This window comes from Xenopus tropicalis, chromosome 4 (assembly GCF_000004195.4).
Source record: "Xenopus tropicalis strain Nigerian chromosome 4, UCB_Xtro_10.0, whole genome shotgun sequence".
NCBI lineage: Eukaryota > Metazoa > Chordata > Amphibia > Anura > Pipidae > Xenopus > Xenopus tropicalis.
The window spans coordinates 132,416,131-132,435,811 of record NC_030680.2 but is presented as its reverse complement, the minus strand read 5'-3'; the positions used below and the strand labels follow the sequence as shown (position 1 = coordinate 132,435,811).

Here is a 19,681-nt window from a genome sequence, read left to right as displayed (position 1 = left end):
TATTCTGGGATGTATTTATCTTTTCAAGTGTTCTGGGTTCATATATATGTAATTGGCGCTGCATTTATACTGCCATTTGTTCTGACGTAGAATAAAGGAATCAGTGTAGAATATAGGGGTCATTTAAGCTCATTGTGCCTTTTCACAATAATCACCCTCCATTTATGGGGGCAACCCCTAACATTCTGCATCCTATGGTGGCAGGGCCTGTTGGCTACCCCCCTCTGGGGATATTTGCTAGTGAAGAAAATTGTGCTATAGTAGGAGACTCAAAACTCTGGTTAAAAAAATATTCTGCTCTTAATATTGTATTCATTTTATGTTATGTGGTTTTTATGTTTATGTAACTTGCCCTGCTGGTGGTTAATAGCCCCTTTCCACAGGATTGCTCCCCTGATGTTGTGTATAAAGAAAGAGCAGCAAAACAAAAACATAATGTAGCTGGGTGTTCCTGGGTCAGTTTGTGATGCAGTGTGTTTGCAACGACTTCCAGTGCATGTGGCTACAGGTCCCGTACATTACACTAAATGGCAGCTAATCATGCATGTACCATTTAGTGCCATGGTCCTGTAGCCGCTCTGTGTTAAACACACATTCTTCTGCACCATGGCACAAACAGACCTCAGAATCACTATACTATAAATCCATTCCATGGGTTTGTCCCAACCAGAAATGTTGGTACAGGTTTCATTTGGCAACTATCTGCCTCTAGTTATATTTTATTTAGCCCCCCCACCTTCTTAGTTGCATTGTCTTGGGAAAATGTCACCTGGCCAGTGCATTAGTATTACAGGCTGACACTCTTTTCACTGGGACATGTATAAAGAAGAGATTGTCAAAACAGACACACACATAAATAAAAAGAGAGGTATGTGAGTCTGTGTATTATGAGAATGTATATGTATAAGGACTTTGTGTCTGTGTGTTTCTGTATTAGGAGTATGCAGGACTAGTGATGGGCGAAATGTTTCGCCAGGCATGAATTCTTGGCGAATCTCCGCGTTTCGCCATTGGCGGATTGTTTCGCGAAACGGATGAAAAAATTCCCAGTGGAAAAATTCGCCGCACGGGCAAAAATTGTCGCGGGCGTCAAAAAAGAATTGCCGCGGGCGTCAAAAGAATAGCCGCGGGCGACGAAATAATAGCCGCGGGTGACGAAACAATAGCCGCGCGACAAAATAATAGCCGCAGGCGACAATTTTTTTTGTCGCACAACATTTTCGCCGTTTCACGAATTTTCCGCCGTTTCGCGGATCTTTTGAAAGATTCGCGAATTTTTCGGCGAAGCAAAACGGAACAGATTCGCTCATCACTATGCAGGACATATGTATGTATGTATAGTACACATCACCTGTATAATAGTGTGTGTAGGGTATATTTGTGTCTGTGTATTAGGATGGTGCAGGAGGTATATGTACTTGCCTGTATATAAGGAGTGTGTTTGTATATCAAGCTGTATATGGGAGGAAGACTACTAGAAAAACTATAAGAAATGAGTGAGCTTATGAGACTGTATAACAAAACAAGGAAGGTGCAGGTAGGTGCACTGGGGGTGCCTTACTGGGTGCTGCTTTATTGCAGGAGGGAGAGGGAGCTGTTCCAGGTGTAGGTGCTGATATTTAGGTACTGAAATAGATGGGAAACAGTGAAGAACTGTGTTCAACCTTATTATATATGATAAGGAGATTTATTGTGCGTTTAGAGAGGGTGAAAGTAATATATCCCTGGCATATGTATTTATATATAGAGTATTAGTGCTTTTATGTTAGGACAGGCTTTACCTTTTCCTTCCTTGTATAATGTGCATGATAATCCCCATGGTTAGACTCAAGCACATGATTTCCCTTGCTTTGGAAAAAAAGGCTGTCTCTTTAAATGCCGGTCCCTCTCCCCAGTCCCTTGTTTGGTGATGGGTCCCCTGCTCTTCCTCTGTAGGCAGGGAAATGCCTGCTCTGCTACTGCTACTGCCGCTGCTGCTGGAGGAGATGTGGCCAGTGAGCTGCAGTCAGACGAGCGGCAGCAGCTGCAGCGCAGGGATCTCTGTGTCTCTCTCCAGCCTGGGAGCGGGGAGCCAATGATCAGCTGACACTCTCCTACTGGGGGACTGTGCCACACTCTGTGCCCCCTGTAACCTGGAGAGAATGCTCTGAGCACAGGGGGGCATCTCTTCAACTTCTTGGGAGCTTGGAAGATGAGCACAGGTATGTCCTATTATACTGTACTGTGTGTGTTGGATAGATGTGTCTGCTCTCTGCCACTCTCACTATATGGGATTTGTTATCTGGGCAGGAATATTATTGGCTTTAACTTTATAGCATAGAATAAGAACTTTAATTAGAATATATCCTCTCACTGCTCCTGTAAAATAGTACCACCCCTAAACTGCAAGCTCTTTGGCTCAGTAATTTGATTCTACTTTATAGCAATGTGTCTGTCAATGGTTCTGCTGTGTGATGCCACCCTTACCTGGCATAACCTTCCCCTTGGGTGCTCCTGGTCATTAACCCTTTGTAGCCAGCCAGCATCACCCAGCTGTTAAATCCCACTACAACTCTATTGTATCAGCAAGTAACACCAATACACTAATATCTCATGGGTTTCTCCTTGCCCATTTATGTCTCTTTTCTCATTTTATACTATTTTGACAAATGCTGATTATTAACTGGAATGAATTGGTCTGTAATAAAACTTTTCGTTAAATCTAATAGGTTAATCCTTGTGCTCTAAGATGTATTTTGTCACTGAGTAAAAAGTGATTAATTCATTGTGTCCTTTTGTGACTTGTATTTTGGGAGCACCCCTCCCCTGGAAACAAATAACATTTTAAATATGATAAATGAAGTAGAGACTAGATCGTTTAGTCTAGCCATTCACTTAGGGCATGGTGCCTGCTCCAGCTGGAGTCTAAAGGCAATCAGATTGAGAAGGGACCAGACTGTGATTGACTGAATATCGATACGAGTGACTGTGCCTCCTGTGATCCCCAGACTACTCTCTCATTTATCCCAATATAAAATACTGGACCGTTTGATGACACAGGTGCACTCCTTCAAACGGACCCATTAATCCCAATTTAAAAAGGGTTTTGCCAGCTGCAATTCTGTGGCCAGCAGGTGGCAGCACAACAGTTGTGAAACATTGCTCCACTTTTCCATCCTGAGGACAAACATTTGCACAGAATGTGTCCCTGAGATTAGGGAGTGGGTCACAGTAACAGGATATGCCTTACAGATCCATTTCTTCCTTCCTGCCATTGCTTACAGTTTCTGGCCTCTTTTTAACACTTTAGCTGCTGATGTGGTCAATTGGACCAAGACTTACATCAATAAATTAAGGATTTCATTTCTACTTTACGTGGCTTTTGTAACCTCTACAGGTACTGGTAACTCAAATGTTCATGTATAAAAGAAGGTTATTCTATAGCTGGTGTACATTATTCTGCATATTTATTTGTTGGGATACATGGCATAGCAAAAATGTTTTGTATTTGTAGATGTGGCTTTATTGCATTTACTTTGTGGCTGTGGCTGTCTACAATAGACTATATACCCCCTCCTTTGCAGAAGTAAATGGTAGAAACCAGCATATAGGATTTAATTAGGAATTAGTTCAGTCCATTCTGCACTCTGGACTGAACTAATAGAACAAGAAGCAACAGACCCTAGGTGGAGTATGTATTCTAAGGAATGTTGGAGGTCTATAGCTCTGTTGTAGCTTAGAAATGTTCTACAAGGAAGCAGATGTGTCGACAGTGCTCTAGTCCTAGGCCCCCAGTCCACAGATTGCAAGTTTGGCCCCCATAATTTGTTATAAAATGCCAGTGGGCCTCTCAGGGCCCCACCACAGTCACAGTCTGTGTGCCCCATTATTTACACCATAGGTCGTCCCCACCATCATTTCTCCACATCTCTCCTGCACCAGTACACCCATATCCCTTAGCTCCTCTGTGTATAATTTAGGTCTGGCCACTTTACATTGCAGTTTCCTTAAACTTCTAATGGGAAATAATGAATTTGTTGTACACAAAAACATAGCGCACTCCAGGGACTTTTCTGTAAAAGTTCAATCTTTATTCCATCTATGCCATCAGATCAACGTTTCGGCTCCGGTCTAGAGCCTTTCTCCCTGATCTTATCTGATGGCATAGATGGAATAAAGATTGAACTTTTACAGAAAAGTCTCTGGAGCGCGCTATGTTTTTGTGAGATATGGTGGTTTTTCCCAAGCTGCACACGGGCAAAGTTAATGAAGATATATGCTGAATTCGGAGTGCGGATCGTTTTCTCTTGTATTGTATATATATATATATATATATATAAATAAAGCTACATTACCCATTGCTTACAAAACAGCATAAGACAGTTGTTTGTGGGGGAGGATTTGTTTCTTTGCACAAGTCACTTCCTTGTCAGCATACTCTAACTTGGTATGGCAAGACAGGAAATGATAAGGCCATGATAAATTGCTTCCCCCCAGTGAGTGGAAAACCAGAGCACACAGCAATGGATATCTAATTTATACGTAGGTTTCACAGCATTCACTTAAAAGCAAATTCTCTTCTAGTGTTACTGTCTTTAAAGCCAGTGATGTTATAAATACGGTGACATTAAATGCAATGCTAAGATGTTCGATGCTAGACACGTGCTTAGTATGCACTTAGGGTCTGCAGGTATCATCCCTGGGCTGTCTAATCTATATAGACCAGTCTATTACTGGGGTTACATTCATAGGTTATTTTGAAAGAAAGCATTACATACAAAATCTTAACTGTAACCTCCTAAACCAAAGGTTTGCTACATATTCTTGTTGTAGAACATTTGAATATCTTTGAGATCAGGGCTGTGTCTATATATATAGGCACCTGAGGGCCTGTGCCTGGGGTGGCAGCCTTAGGGTTTTTATGTTGTTTATTGAAAACTTTATAAAATATAATTAACAGAGCTTAGGATGGCATGCCGACTAACAGCACAAATATAAAAGAAAATCACATTCCCCCCACCCCAGTCCACTGGCCAGATATCCTGACAAAGGACTGTAAACTTAACAAATAGGGTGGAGCCCCTTGGGTGTCTATATAATCTATAATTTAGGAAAAAAAGGGGGGTGAGGGTTCCTATGGTGATCCGCTGCACTTGTGATGTCACCTTCAGCAGAATGTAAGGGCAATGTAAGGGCACTGATAGGTTTGATGCCTAGGGTGGCACTGGACCTAAATACAGCCCTGTACAGGTATCGGACCCCTTATCCGGTAACCCGTTATCCAGAAAGCTCCGAATTACGGAAAGCCCGTCTCCCATAGACTCCATTATAATCAAATAATTCAGAATTGTAAAACTGATTTCCTTTTTCTATGTAGAAATAAAACTGTACCTTGTAATTGATCCCAACTAAGATATAAATAATCCTTATTGGATGCAAAACAATCCTATTGGGTTTAATTAATGTTTTATTGATTTTTTAGTAGACTTAAGGTGTTGAGATCCAAATTACGGAAAGACCCCTTATCCGGAATACCCTTGGTCCCGAGCATTCTGGATAATGGGTCCTATACCTGTATAAGATATAACTTGACATATTACTGTCCATGCCTTTCTACAGAATGAACCATATGTCTAATACACCAAGTAGGCATGGCCCAATTAAACTAATGATATGATACAAAGAAGAGCTCTTAAGGTGACCGCACATGGGTAGATTTTAGCTGCCGATTCGGCTCCTTCAGTCCGAGTCAGCAGCTAATCTGCCCCTGTATAGGGCAATATCTGGCTGAAAATTGGGCAGATATTGATTGAACAGGTTTAAAAATCATGTCAGAGTGATGACCACATTGGCACATTGATGCAGTCCTTGCTCTGATGGCCTTATCCCATAGGGCAAAATGACTCCTCAAGGCCAGCACATCGGGGAAAGATCCACTAATTTGGCAACCTTGCCAAATGAGTGGATCTTTTAATGTATGGCCAGCTTTACAGCATCAGTGCAGCAACTACATGATCAGTGTTTAGGTTAAGGCCATACAAGGGATGATAAAAGTGGTCAGATTTCCATAGGGCAGGATTAAATATCCTGTTAGGGCAAGGAGCGCATTGGCTCCTTGATGTGGTCTTTTCCATGGCGGCCTGCATCCTGTTAATGTGAGACAATAATATGGCCCTTGGTCCAAACAATTGGATCAATCCTTTATCACCTACCTCAAGGTGGGCATATCAGGGATCTGCTTGGATGTGGCCAGACTCCATTCTTATTATCTAGTAGCAGAGTGTCGTACCATGTTAGGCATAGAGCAAAATCCAAAAGTATAAAGTAGGTGATACCTTTTATTGGCTAACAAGCTTTGCTTGCATTTTTAATCTACTTTGTTAGCCAATAAAAGGTATCACCTGCTCTATACTTTCAGATTTCATTTCTGTTATTCAGATGAGCCCAAAATACAGCACATGTTTAGGTTGTACAAAAACACCCACTCATTGAATGGAGCTAAATGGCTAGAAGTCCTGTGAGATCTTTAACCTCAAATCAGATCTAAAGAATAATTTGTGTAATCTGTAGTATTTGTGAAGTTAACAACATTTCATATATCTATGTTTGATTTATGGCCTGCACTTGAGGTCAAGGACATCAGTTCATCTTACATGCAAGCAATACTTTGTATATATAAAAATGAATGTTGTTTGAGTTTGGTGCTAGTAAATAACACGTGCATGTAATGACATATATGTGCATACATCATACAGTGGTTCCAAAGTAAGGAATATACAGCAGATATGTTTCCTTACATCTAAACTCGATAATAGGGACATGTTTAGATACCTCTACTACCCTTTGCTCTTATTCACATGGCATCCATTCAATGCAATTGGGGAGAGGGTGTCACATGACAGCTGTACAAACGTCTCTTCATTCTCCGAGGTTCTGAATAATTAAAAATGCACCTACCCAGCAGCCTCTGTTGCCAAAGGACTTTTTTATGATGTCCAATACCGTTATTGCTTTCAGCAGTGGGTTATTTATCTATGACATTAGATGGCAGGCCATTTCTCCTTGGCATAGCGCTCGCTGACACATTGTATGCCATAAGCCCACCTCTGATTTGCTAAGCTGCCCAGTTTGGGAAAGGCTTCCCTGCTGCAGTCAGTGAAACACAGCTGTCCCACCCAGAGTTTTAATATGAAAGAAGACTTGCAGTTGGTCTTTATTTATCTGTTGTTTTTGTCTGTAGTTGGTATAAATGTGTATAAAAAAGGGACTGATCAATGCACACATCCTGGACCCATTTTCCTAGTAATTCCAACTGAGTGCCTTCAGTTACAACAATAAAAGCTTTTTGTTACAGGTGTATTTTCATAACGTTTTCACCACTGCACATTAAGGTAAATCCCATAGGGTGGCCCCTGCCATTTATCTCTGCACATATTTTCATAGGTTGGCACCTCCCTACTTAAGGTTAACCAGGGTACCAGGAAAAATCCCAATTGTCCCTCTGCCTGCTATTATCTGCTATCAGTAAGATTTTAATAATAAATAATGAAAATATTTATACATGCCCTGTCAAAAGGAGATACAGATTTATAAGAAGACCAGTGACTGTTCAGGCGAGGGCACCCAGACAATATAAAGACTGTTGTTATGATGAGGAAGTGACCTCACTCCCTGATTATTTATTGTCCTACATAATTTCCTGTAAACATTGAGGCTGGAAAGCAGCAGGGTGTTTACTAGGAAACAAAATCATGTGCCCCCAGGGGTAAAGGAAGGAAGCATTTCCCTGGAGACTGTCCCAGAGATACTCAGTAATGTCTTTTGTAAAGTTTCGTGAACACTGGGAGTAGATCCCTTGGCTCCAAAGGACAAGCAGTTTGGTAACGAAAGCTCCAGAGCTCCAACTACCAGGGTATGCAGCATGCATGAAAGAGCTGAGATAGAAATGCAGCCCGTGGTCATTTTAAAGGGGATCTAAACCCAAAAAAGTAATCATTGTAAATTAAGAGTGGTCCTCTAAGCACGTTTGAAATGTACATACATTTTTGTGGTTTCTGAGATATTAGCAGTTTTAAACTGGCTTTCAGCTGATTCCTTTAGTTTCCTTCCTTTAGTTTTTGCCATAATAACAGTTATATCAAAAACATTTTTGTGTGTTACAGGTACATTGCTCTTTAAACAACTACTTTACACATTTTCTATAACTGCTTGGCCACATGGTATAAAGTGTACATATTCAGTACATAAATCTATTGTGGCAGTCTATTTATATATATATATTTCTATATAGTATATAGTGAATAAAGTACCCCCTATTGTAAAATATAAGAATATTATAAGTCACCAAGGAGTTCCATGATCTTTTTTACTGGTCATAGAACTCTGATGTAATAGCAGTATTGGGGAGCTCAACCCTCTGTTAACTTACCCAAGCGGGTATCAGGTGCAAATACTGGAAGAACCTCACCTTGCATGGGGGTCAATATCCAACAGCAAAAACATCCAATAAAAACCAAGAGCAACGTTTCGAGCTTGAGAAATGGTCTGGAGGGGCCCGAAACGTTGCTCTTGGTTTTTTTATGTACTTGGGCAAATAAAATAAAATTTTTTCACGGCTTGCATCTTCAGTGTGCTACTGGATTTTTTTGCTATAGAACTCTGATGTGACTTCTAATATCCTCATATTTTACAACGGGGGGGGGGCATTATTTATAATAATGCACAAGTATTATGACATCACTCTGCACCATTTATAAGCATATCATTTACAGGGTATCCATAGTTTTTATGTATTGTATATTGTTATTTGCTAAACAGATGCCATAGCTTACCTTACCACATCTTCTGCTTTATCTTTTGTTCTACAGAGATCACCAAACCAACTCTAGCACCAAAGCCGCAAGGTCTTGACTCATTCAGTTCAGTGCCTCTTCCTAAGTACTCCTCTCCATTGATCTCAAGAGCTGGTCTCATTCGTCAAACAAACTCGATGTCAAGGGGTCCCAAACCTCCTATTGCTCCAAAGCCTGTGCTGTCACCTTCCTCAGAAAGACGATCCACAGTGAATGCTAATAATTCTTTTAATAAATGTGCTAATGGGAAAGTGGTTTGTCCAGTGGAAAATATTTCAAATGTTGATCAATACAGCCTGGAGTGCTCAGAGTCAGAGACACCAGACATGACATTTGAGGATTATAGCACCATTCCTGACTCCCAGTTTACAGATGAAGAAAACACTGATATTGAATGTGAACACAGCTCTTCATTTGATACCTGGGAAGCCCCTCAAGAAGAAGTTGATATAAGTGATAACAAAAGCTGCAGCCCCTCGGGAGTACAAGAAGAAGACAGTGGGAACCCAGACAGTGTTCCTTCAAGAGAGGTGGAATCAGGAGAGTCCACGGAAGTAGAAGACAGTGACAACACAGACGCTTTAAGCTTGAGATCTTCATCCACTGCAGAGGCAGACAGCTTGGTGCCTCATTCTGGGTGTGAGACTTTGTTGTTTAAAAATGACCTTGGGGATAATGAGGATTTTTTGCCATTGGATCACAATGAGTGCAACACAGATAACAAAGGAAATGATAAAAATGTAATGATCATGGGTTGTGATGATGTTATTTTGACAGAGGGATATTTTCGGGAACTCTCAGTAGATGAAACCTGTTGCGAAGGAGATACAAACACCGAAGAAACTCGCGAGGAACATAATGAGTCTCCACTATCAGCAGATGTGTATATAGTAAATGTTAAATCACTGGAGAACTCTATAGTTTGTGACAATACCCAGTATGGTGAGGCTGCAGAGACTGAGCAGGATTTAGCTGCAGAACCTTTAGATAATTTACAGTTGACTGGGGACATTGTTGATACTGGGAATGATGATGGACAAGAACAAGACTCATTTATTCATGACAGTGAATTATCAGTGCCCATTTTACCTTCCTACAAAGATGAGGAAGGAGAACACGAAGCAGATACAACACATGAAATTAATGAGTTGGCAATTAACAATATAATTTTAGATAATCAAGAAGAAAATATTGGAAACATTTCAACATCAAGGGAACAAATGGCACACGAGGACACCATAGATGATAGTTGTCTAATTGTGCCGTATGAAAATGAAACTTGTGAAGAACCTGATGAGTCTTTGGAAGGAATCGTGGTTTTAAGGAATGGTCTAGACTCTGTTACAGAACCTCTAGTACAGACTGTGACTGAACAACTAGATAGCACAGAATGTTTTTCTAAGGACAATCATTGTAGCAGAAAGCTGGAAATCACTGACGCACACATCACATTTACAGGTGCTGCAGAGGGAAGTCATGGGTGTGATGAAGAACCATCTGCTGTTAGTCATTCTGAGGCAACTGAAGGGAATTTAGCTGACGCCACACAGTGCTCATCTGAAGACCAGGAAAGGGAGGTCAGAGAGGTGGACTTAACAGATGTGTTACCAGTGTCTGAGGTAATAACTGAGCACGAGGAGGAGGATGAAACCAATCCTTATGTTCTTGAGGATAGCGCACAGTCAAGAAGCAGAAAGATGCTCAGTGTTGAAGAGTCTGCACAGAACAGGAAGGATGGTGATACACAGAGACTTCATTGCACAGAGGAGAGTGGCTGTGAAGGGGAAAATCATTTACTCAATATAGACAGGAAAAACATTGTAACAAGAACAAGGTCCTATTCTGGAAAAATTCCAGGAAATGTGCCTGAGACTGTGCCAGAAGAAACCGGGGCAGAGTTTGACGCCCAGTTGTCAAACACTGAGATTAAAGCCATAGGTGAAAAGATGGAGACCAAGCCAATTGAAGCAGGAAGAGCACTACCTAGGAAGCCAAGTCGTTTCATTCCCTACCCTCGTTCCTACTCAATGGAAGGCAGAGAGAACACAGTCTCACTTTATATAGAGTCTGATATGATGGTTAATTTTTCCCCTCCTTATCTCATTTGTTCATCTGGGAGCTTTTCACAGAGAAATCATCACTCTTCTAGTGGGATGTCCACCCCCAATTCTGTTGTAGACATTCCACCTCCATTTGAGCTTGCAAGTATAACCAAAAAGCCAATCACAAAAAGCTCACCATCACTTTTAATTGAGAATGAGTGTTCTGAGAAATGCAATAAGAAGAAGAAATCATCCTTTAAACGTTTCCTCACTTTGAAGTTCAAGAAAAAGACAGAGAACAAAGTTCATGTAGAAGTCAATGTATCTTCATCCAGATCCTCTTCAGAGTCAAGTTACCATGGACCTTCTAGACACATGGACATGGATAGAAGAAGCTTAGGTAATTCGCCACAACTGCAAGCCCGTTCTGGAATACACTTCCGTCCAGATTCCCCATCTGCCATGCTTTTCTATAAGGACATGAAGAGAAAAGGAACATCCAAGGCCTTTAACAGAAGTGTGGCTAGGGTTGAGTCCTTCGAGGATCGCTCAAGGCCACCATTCATGCCTCTGCCCTTAACCAAACCCAGGTCCATCTCCTTTCCCAACGCAGACACCTCAGATTATGAAAATATCCCAGCTATGACCTCAGACTATGAAAATATTCACATCCCGCCACGGAGACCTGCCAGAGCTGGAACATTCACTGAATTTTTTGAAGACCCGAGCAGGGCCTTGTCCTCAGCCAATGAGAACGATGGATATGTTGATATGAGCAGCTTTAACACCTTTGAAATCAAGCAAGCAGCTGATCAGGAAGCTGAAAGGTACAGCAATATATTTTTTAAACATAATGATTCTACTGTTTCTCATATATAGGTTTATGAGTCTTATTAGCAAAGGCATGGCATAAGCATTTTTGTATTTATTTGGATAATTGGAACTACTTGTGATATTCACTCTGCATAGAAGATAGGATGCTGCAGATATTAATGTGCTTTTTTGTTTTAGCTCAGACCTTTTTAGACACAAACTAAGCCATATCTGTTACAGTAAATGATGACACCCAGTGCATATGTAACGCAGGATTAATGGCCGAGTTTGGATACCGACTCTAGAGTAATATCTGCAGCAGATATTATATAACTATGCAATTTGTGTATAAAATTTATGGTGGGTGCAGGATGTTTTTATATTGTTTCCCATATAACAATGCAGAGCACTTGCTATTTATTTGCCCTGTCATAAGGCAGCATTCTGGTATATTTAGTGTTTAGAGAGTGAAGCCCGCTAACTTATAGAAAGTGTAATGAATAATGGTTATTTTCAAAACCTTCGCCAACCTTAAGTTTTACTCATTTTGTCGCTTAGATTAAAATCATTAATAACAATGAAGACACTAGTTTGTGTTTTATGGTCTTTTGCCATAAAGTTACTTATCTACTTTATGCACTCTCTCTTTATACAGTCACTAACGCTGTTAATGCATGTGAAAGGCACCCGATATAGTACTGCTTATATTTCAGCACAGATCTGGGGTCATTTTATAACAGGTTCTTGTTGGTAAACCCAGTACTGTAGGCTTACTGGCTGTGTGGCACATAGAGATACAGTATATGCCTGGGTTTGGGTTATTTTATTGTGCATTAGAAATTATCCCATCTACTCAGTAGCAGGCCAATAAGGCCCCAGCATCTTTTGGATTTTCTGTCCAATAGTTTCGACAGTACATGCACTAGACTTTGGTTCACAAACCTTGGAACTAACCCCAGCTAAGGGGTTCTGAAGCAGTGGCTTGGGAAGGGGCAACCCGATGTCCAATTAGGGTAGAATATAGTGAGAAAGTTTCATTGCTCTGTTAAAAGTCCACAATTAGAGTGGGATTTGGAATTGGGGTGAAGCAGTGTTTCCGTCTTCATTATCCCTCTCATTATAACATCCTTCTGTAGATGTTTGCCCCTATAGGAAAGTAGCCTTCCTATGATATTACTGGTAATGCCTCTTTTCCCCAAATAACTGCACTGCCATAGGCATTAAAATTTATAATACAGCTCTTCATTTTAACTTTCTATCCTTTTATGCTGATTATGGACCAACTTTGGGGAATGTTTAGGCTCAGTTGACCCAGAGATCTTGCAAAATATCAAAAGTGCAATTTCCCATTGACAATACAGTATATGACACTAAACCATTTACTGTACCCACTGGTCCTCTGTTCTCTTCTCATTATATCCAACATAATGAACAGACAGTATGGCACCATTCTAAATAGTCTGACGTCTTTAGAATTTAGAAAAATTGACTTCTAAAGTCAATGCTTGTAACTTGCTTCCTAGTCCCTTCTTCCTAGCCCTATGCCCATGCAAGTTATTCATCTCCATCATTTCCAATATACCTGCTATTAAAAATCTGGATATTTTTGCCCAATGACCCCTCTCAGTCATAACCTGATCTGCAATAACTCTACCGAGATTTATGAAGCCCTGCCTTCTCCTACCCAAAAATATTGCCATGAAAAATTTGTCAACATGGCAAAATGTTTTTAAAAGCATTGGAGTCAGTGTCTGTTTTCCACAATGTTTTTTCTCGTGACAAATGTATTGGAGTTAATGTCCATTTTCTGCCATGTTCTATTCTTGTCCCAAATGTGTTGGAGTCAATGGCTGGTTATACTGTGTTATTTCCCATGTAAAATGAATTAAAGTCAATGCCCATTTCCGCCGCCTTTTTTGTCGCACCATAAACATATGAGTCGAATTGTGTTTTTTTCTCACACCTAAATGCATTAAAGTCAGTAGGGTTTTTGCTTGAGCCAATTGCATTGGAGTCAATAGACTTCTGTTCTCAGGCCAAATGGATTGGTGTCAATGAGAATTTTTTCTCATTGAAAATAAAACACATGGAGAAATTTTAGTGGACATTATTGAAATGTTCACTCCTTGCAAATCTGTATCAGCTGAAAAGTTTACTTATCCCTACTCAACAGTAACACAGGAATCTATGCTTCCTTTGAAGCTTTTCCAGTTCCACATGTGTATCCTAGGGTAATCAAGGTATAGTTTAAAAGACTTGTAAACCCTCACAAAAAAATCTAATCAGCCAACAGCCCTTTGAAATATTTCAATACCTGTGGGAGTGGTCTCCCTGTTAACCAATAAGACACATATGCAAAACTTCAAACTGATAAATGGGTCTTTGTCCAGTAACAGCACAGATTAGGAAGTTGTAGGGGTTAAAGCCATAGGGGCATGTTAACCCTATGGGTCCCTACATTACCAAACACACCCTCCAGTTTAGCAGCCAATAAAGAGATGGCACTGCTGGTTTCCATAGAAAGCCTCTAGCTGCTCACTCTGCTAGAGAAACATGTTTTTTCTCTCCTAACCTCCTGTCCTGAGCTCAGTTTAACCATTACAGGGCTCAATCCAAGCAGGACTTTTTAGAAAAATAAATCCTGCCTATGTAAGCCTGCATTCATCATTGCATGAGGTTTACAGCACACATGTATTGTTTGCAGATATAAATGTTCCTGATGATGTGTGAGACAGAAAATGGCCACCTATTGAAACCTGCCATTAGTTTTAGGAAGATGTGATGGTGCTGCCGAACAAAGGGGAGATATGCAGTACAAATAATGCGATGTAGGTGGTGACAGGGTCGGACTGGGGGGTGAAGGGTTCACCGGGGCTCCCGCCCCAGGGGCTCTGCAGGTGCCCCCGCTGGCCGCGTCCCCTAATTCTCCCCCACAGGGGCCCCCCTAAACCCCCTTGCAGACTTCCCCACCCAACGTCTTCCCCCGAGCGGAGGAGCGGTCGGGCAGGGGGTGCGCCGGCAAGGGTCAGGTCTGGGCCACTGGGGCCCACTAGAGCTGGGGCCCACCAGGATTTTTCCCGGTGTCCCAGCGACCCAGTCCGACCCTGGGTGGGGGAGATGTGCCCAACTTATATAAATGGTAGAAAAAGGTAGGGTTTACATGCCCTTTAACCACATTTATATGCATGTAGGTGCCTTTTGGCTTAATTATTGGCTATATGATAAATTCAAGCAGAATAAAAGGTACAATTTATAAGAGCATGCTGAATGAGCAATTGACTATAACGGGGAATTCAAACCTACAAAAGGGGCCAATTATCTTTTAAAGCCTATGGACAGACACAAATCTTATTGACGCACATCTGAGCTTGTGCAGCTGCGAGAAAAAAAAAAAATCACCCTTACATTTTGTTACCATTTTGTGATGCAAATAAAAAAAAATGCAGATATTTAGTATCCCAGAACTCAGCGATTTTAGTTAAAATGAGCTGTTGTGGAAAAGTGCATGTAAATAATGGCGCAGGAATAACTTGTTTCTGTGGAACAACAGCTGCAGGGCTGCCATTGAGCCCAAATTACACATGTTTCTCTTAATTTAAACACATTATTTAATAGCGCTTTGATTACAATTTGAGGCAATTATAGTTTTTTTTTTTCTTATTCAGATGGAGTGTGCCATAAGGAGTGACAAACACAAAAGTATGTACTCTCCAGAGTGTATGTAGAAATTATACACCAAGCAGTGCATCGTGATGCGGGGAGGGTTCTATAATGCCTTGCTGAGGATCCCCTCCAGTCATTGTGCTGCTTAATGAGACAGGGCAGGACTGTGGGGAGGAGAGGAAGAAGAGGAAGGCGAGGAAGGCAGGCAGTAGGGGGAAATGGGAAAAAATATCTCATGGGGCAAGGGCTTCCTGTTACTGTTTCACATACATTAGCAGGGCCAGGAGCAGAAGCAACACCAGTAAATATACATTAAAAGGGATTGCCAAGCTGCAGCCCTCCAGCTGGTAAAGTACAGCTGCCATAATTCACCCATAGAGCCTTCAGTTTAGGGGCTGCAGGATGAATATTTCTGATATATGTGTTTTTATTTTATCAATATATTTTCTCCCAATAGGCCCCTGTAATGCTGTGAGGCTAAGGGCCCAGGGCACATGCTTTCTTTGCTTTACCACAACACTGGCCTTGATGTGGGCCATAGTGTAAACAGGCCTTTCACCCCCACATTGAGTCACTGTAACTATATGCAACCCCCTTTTTCCCCAGTTCTTACTGTAGCTTACTCTTTGGGGCAAAATAATCAAAATGTGCGTTCAGAGCTTAGCTAATAAAAACTCACCCACATTTTATTCATACCTATGGGAATTTTAGATGCATATTGATCAGTGAGTGAAAGTTTGAACTCATGATTTGCTAGATATGCTTCAAAAATCCCATTGGACTGAATAGAATGTAGGTGAGTTTTTATGTATTAAGCTCACATTTAACTCACATTTTGATAAATCTGCCCCTAATTGTATGAATGCTTAAAGAGCAGCTAAAGGCAGAAAAATTATTCTAGAGTTTTGGGGGCCAAAAGGTGTCAGAGGGCTCCTGTAGCTTCAGCTTGTTAGAGCAGCCATATGCATTTAAAGTCTGTCCTTTATTTATTGTTGGATTTAGGTTGTCCTTCATGTCAAGCAACTACATATTATTGGCATTTTGTTCATACCAATACACAAGCACCTGCAATTATTATTGTTCCTTCTCCCCCACCAACCCAGGTCAGTAACTGGGAGAGGGAAGGTGGGGCGGAAGGCGGCAAAGCGAAAATGCCTGAATCAGCCCTGAACTCCTCCAAAATAAGCACCTGCTGCACTTCTAATTATATTTCCCCTTTTATTTTGATTGGCACACAGATACGAGTCAGTAGAGGATGCTGAATATTTAGAGATGTGTATGGGCAGAACGGGAAAGGCAGATAATGGGCCAAGTGCTACACATTCCTGGTTTCCTCTTGGAAAATGGTGACAGAATGAGGAAAGATAGTTTCATGGTTTCGTAAACCTCGGATGTTTTTGGCGGGATACATTTCCTAAAGAATATACAGTGTATACGCTTCTCTCATTCTAACTTTATCGAAGGGGAAATAAAGCCTCTAGACAAATCAAAGTGAATGGTAGTTTCCCTCTTTAAGCTTTAAACAGGAATATTACATAAATAATATTTTTACACAGTTTTCTACATACAGGTATAGCGGGTGCAGACTCAATAGGCCTTGGTATGTCAAGTACACAGAGGACCAAACAGCCCCTCACCAACCCCCCTGGCATTTAGCCACAGATTGCCAGTCCAGGCCTAAGGTGTAGGGCCTTTTAGGCAACATTACAACACTTGGGGGGTGCAAGTGCAGGAGCACTAAAGGGGTGCAAAAGCACACCCCTTAGTGCTCATTTAACAGGACTTGCACCCTCGGAGTATGGAGCTCTGGATTGGAAATCTGCAACTCTGTGTAGAGAGTAGGGTTGCCACCCTCCCTGTATTTGACCAGCCCATCTGTTAAATCACCAGCTAGTGCAGGAATACATACATACATGCTAGGTCACATCAGCCAATTAATGGACAAGGTTCTGTCTTTTTACAGCCATACTACTTCCTGCATTATTTCCTGTCAGGTGATCTCTGAGGGAGCACACAGACCATCACAAAATGGTGGCTAAAGGTAAAAGATGTAAATGCAGGGACAAACCAACAGACCATATCCCAACACCCACAGTAAATACCCCCACCACATTAAATGGTGCCATATATATCCAAAAAAAGACCAGCAGCACCGAGTTATATTCCAAAAAGATTGTGTATTAAAAACGCATGAACAGCCAACTTTACATTTCGGTCCCCATCGGAACCTTTCTCAAGGCAACGTTGGCTGTTCATGGGTTTTAATACACAATTGATCTTTTTGGAATATAACTCGGTGCAGCTGGTCTTTTTTTGGATATGTAAATCATTTACCTTGCACCCGAGGTAAGAGCTGAAGCAGAGTGCCACCCTGGGTTCGCTATATGTATATATATATATATATATATATATATATATATAGAAGTTGGACATCAAGAAGCCGCTCTCACAGGTCTTAAGCGTCAAATAAAGATTATTTTTATTAAATGGCGAATTAGTTCACCATTTAATAAAAAGAATCTTTATTTGACGCTTAAGACCTGTGAGAGCGGCTTCTTGATGTCCAATTTCTGTTTCCTGCCTTTTGATGACTGCACCCAGGCGATTTTAGTGACCTACACGTGAGTGCCAGTGGTTCCTAACTTTAATATATATATATATACATATATACAAGGAAGAGTGGAGCACACCCTATAAAAGTTCAAATACCCTGGGTGCTGGCTAAAATGAAGCAATATATGAACAGAGAGCCGCACACACAAGGACTTAACGATAAAGTGAAAAAATTTTATTCAAAAAATCCAACGTTTCGAGTACTAACTGTACTCTTCCTCAGGGACAAACCAGATTTGGAAACCCTGGTTTGTCCCTGAGGAAGAGTACAGTTAGTACTCGAAACGTTGGATTTTTTTGAATAAAAATTTTTTGTGAGTGGGGCTCTCTGTTCATATATATATATATATATATATATTCCAGTTTTGTAAGATGAACTGTCTGTGGGATAAGTATTTATTCTGGGAGAAACCCCTTATATGTGTTTGCTACACCCCCTGGAATTTTTGCTTAGGCACCTGAAGCTGGAAGAAATACTGCATTCCCTCCTGTGCACATAAAAACCCTTTATTCCTAATTATTCGGTAAAACTTGAAAAGGTAGCAGTAAGGGAAGGACAGCTACACCATATAGGAACTCTGCCTGACCCTATTGTTTTTAGTCAGTGGGATATAAAGTGTGTGGCTAGTTGCTTTGGAACTACATCTGCAAGTGTCCCAGAGGACTAAAGGAATGGTTGGTGCTGTGTAGCCCCACTCCTGGCCATTGCATGCTTTGCTATATTTCAAACAAGAAAAAAATGGCTGCCTAATGGCTTCCTTACCCAGCAAAGCGACATCTCTTTTGTCTTTCTGCCTCCAGGGTGCGGGGAAATCATCTGATGTTTTTGATTGCTCAGCAAAGTTATTTACGGCCGAGCGTTTAAACCAGGAGCGACGCTTTATCAGTCCCAGTAGGTTACAAAGAGAAGTTCCTACATGACTGCTGCAAATGACAGGCGGCAATTCATGCTGTCTTAATAGATCAATTAGAGTTAATGAATGGGACAATGTAGTTAAGAAGCGCTGTATCTTTTGACTTCAGCTTTCCAAAAAAGCCAATAAGGATGGCTTGGGTGTTGGGTCATTTAGTGCTTTAATTAAGATCTTATCTATATCAGGGATTCTAAAGCTATGAGTCAGGGCACTAAAATGGGTCAGGTTCCCATGCTGTTTAAGGTGGGTGCCCATGATACACAAACAGACAATGTAATTATTAAAACAAGCTGCAGAGATAATTCTAATCCAAAATTTGGGTTGTGATGCCAATTTGCTGACTTAATTTTTAGTTGTAATATTGGTGTGTAGGCGCCATCTCACTGCATTGTGCCTGAGTCTGAGCTTTCAGAAGGAGCCAGCGCTACACATTAGAACTGCTTTATAATAAGCTATTATTTCTCCTACTCAGTGTAACTGGAGGAGTCATGACTTGGCTGAGCCGGACTTGGATTTTTACTATTGAGTGCTATCCTCATATCTACCACTAGGTGGGGCATGGGAGCATTTTTAGCAATACAGGTGTGAGGGAGCTGTTATCTTGCTCCCTTCCCATTGTTCTGTTGATCGGCTGCTGGGGTGGAAAGGGGGAGTGATATCACTCCAACTTGCAGCGCAGCAGTAAAGTGTGACTGAAGTTTATTAGAGCCACATATAAAGTCACATGGCTGAGGGCATGTGGGAAACTAAGAATATGGCTAGCCCCATGTCACATTTCAAAATTAAATATTAAAAAAAATCTGTT

The 19,681-nt window shown here is 41.1% G+C and overlaps 1 protein-coding gene across 2 annotated transcripts in view; it reads left to right on the top strand.

The window, feature by feature from the left end:
* Positions 1–1,945: 1,945 nt before the first annotated feature.
* Positions 1,946–19,681, top strand: part of fgd5 (FYVE, RhoGEF and PH domain containing 5) — a 108,578-nt gene continuing 90,842 nt past the window's right edge. For both annotated transcript variants that reach the window (XM_002938237.5, XM_031901163.1), the window contains exons 1-2: positions 1,946–2,201; positions 8,847–11,700. In XM_002938237.5, coding sequence (XP_002938283.3) covers positions 2,192–2,201; positions 8,847–11,700 — 2,864 coding nt within the window. In that variant the 5' untranslated portion in view covers positions 1,946–2,191. The remainder of the gene's footprint in view (positions 2,202–8,846; positions 11,701–19,681) is intronic.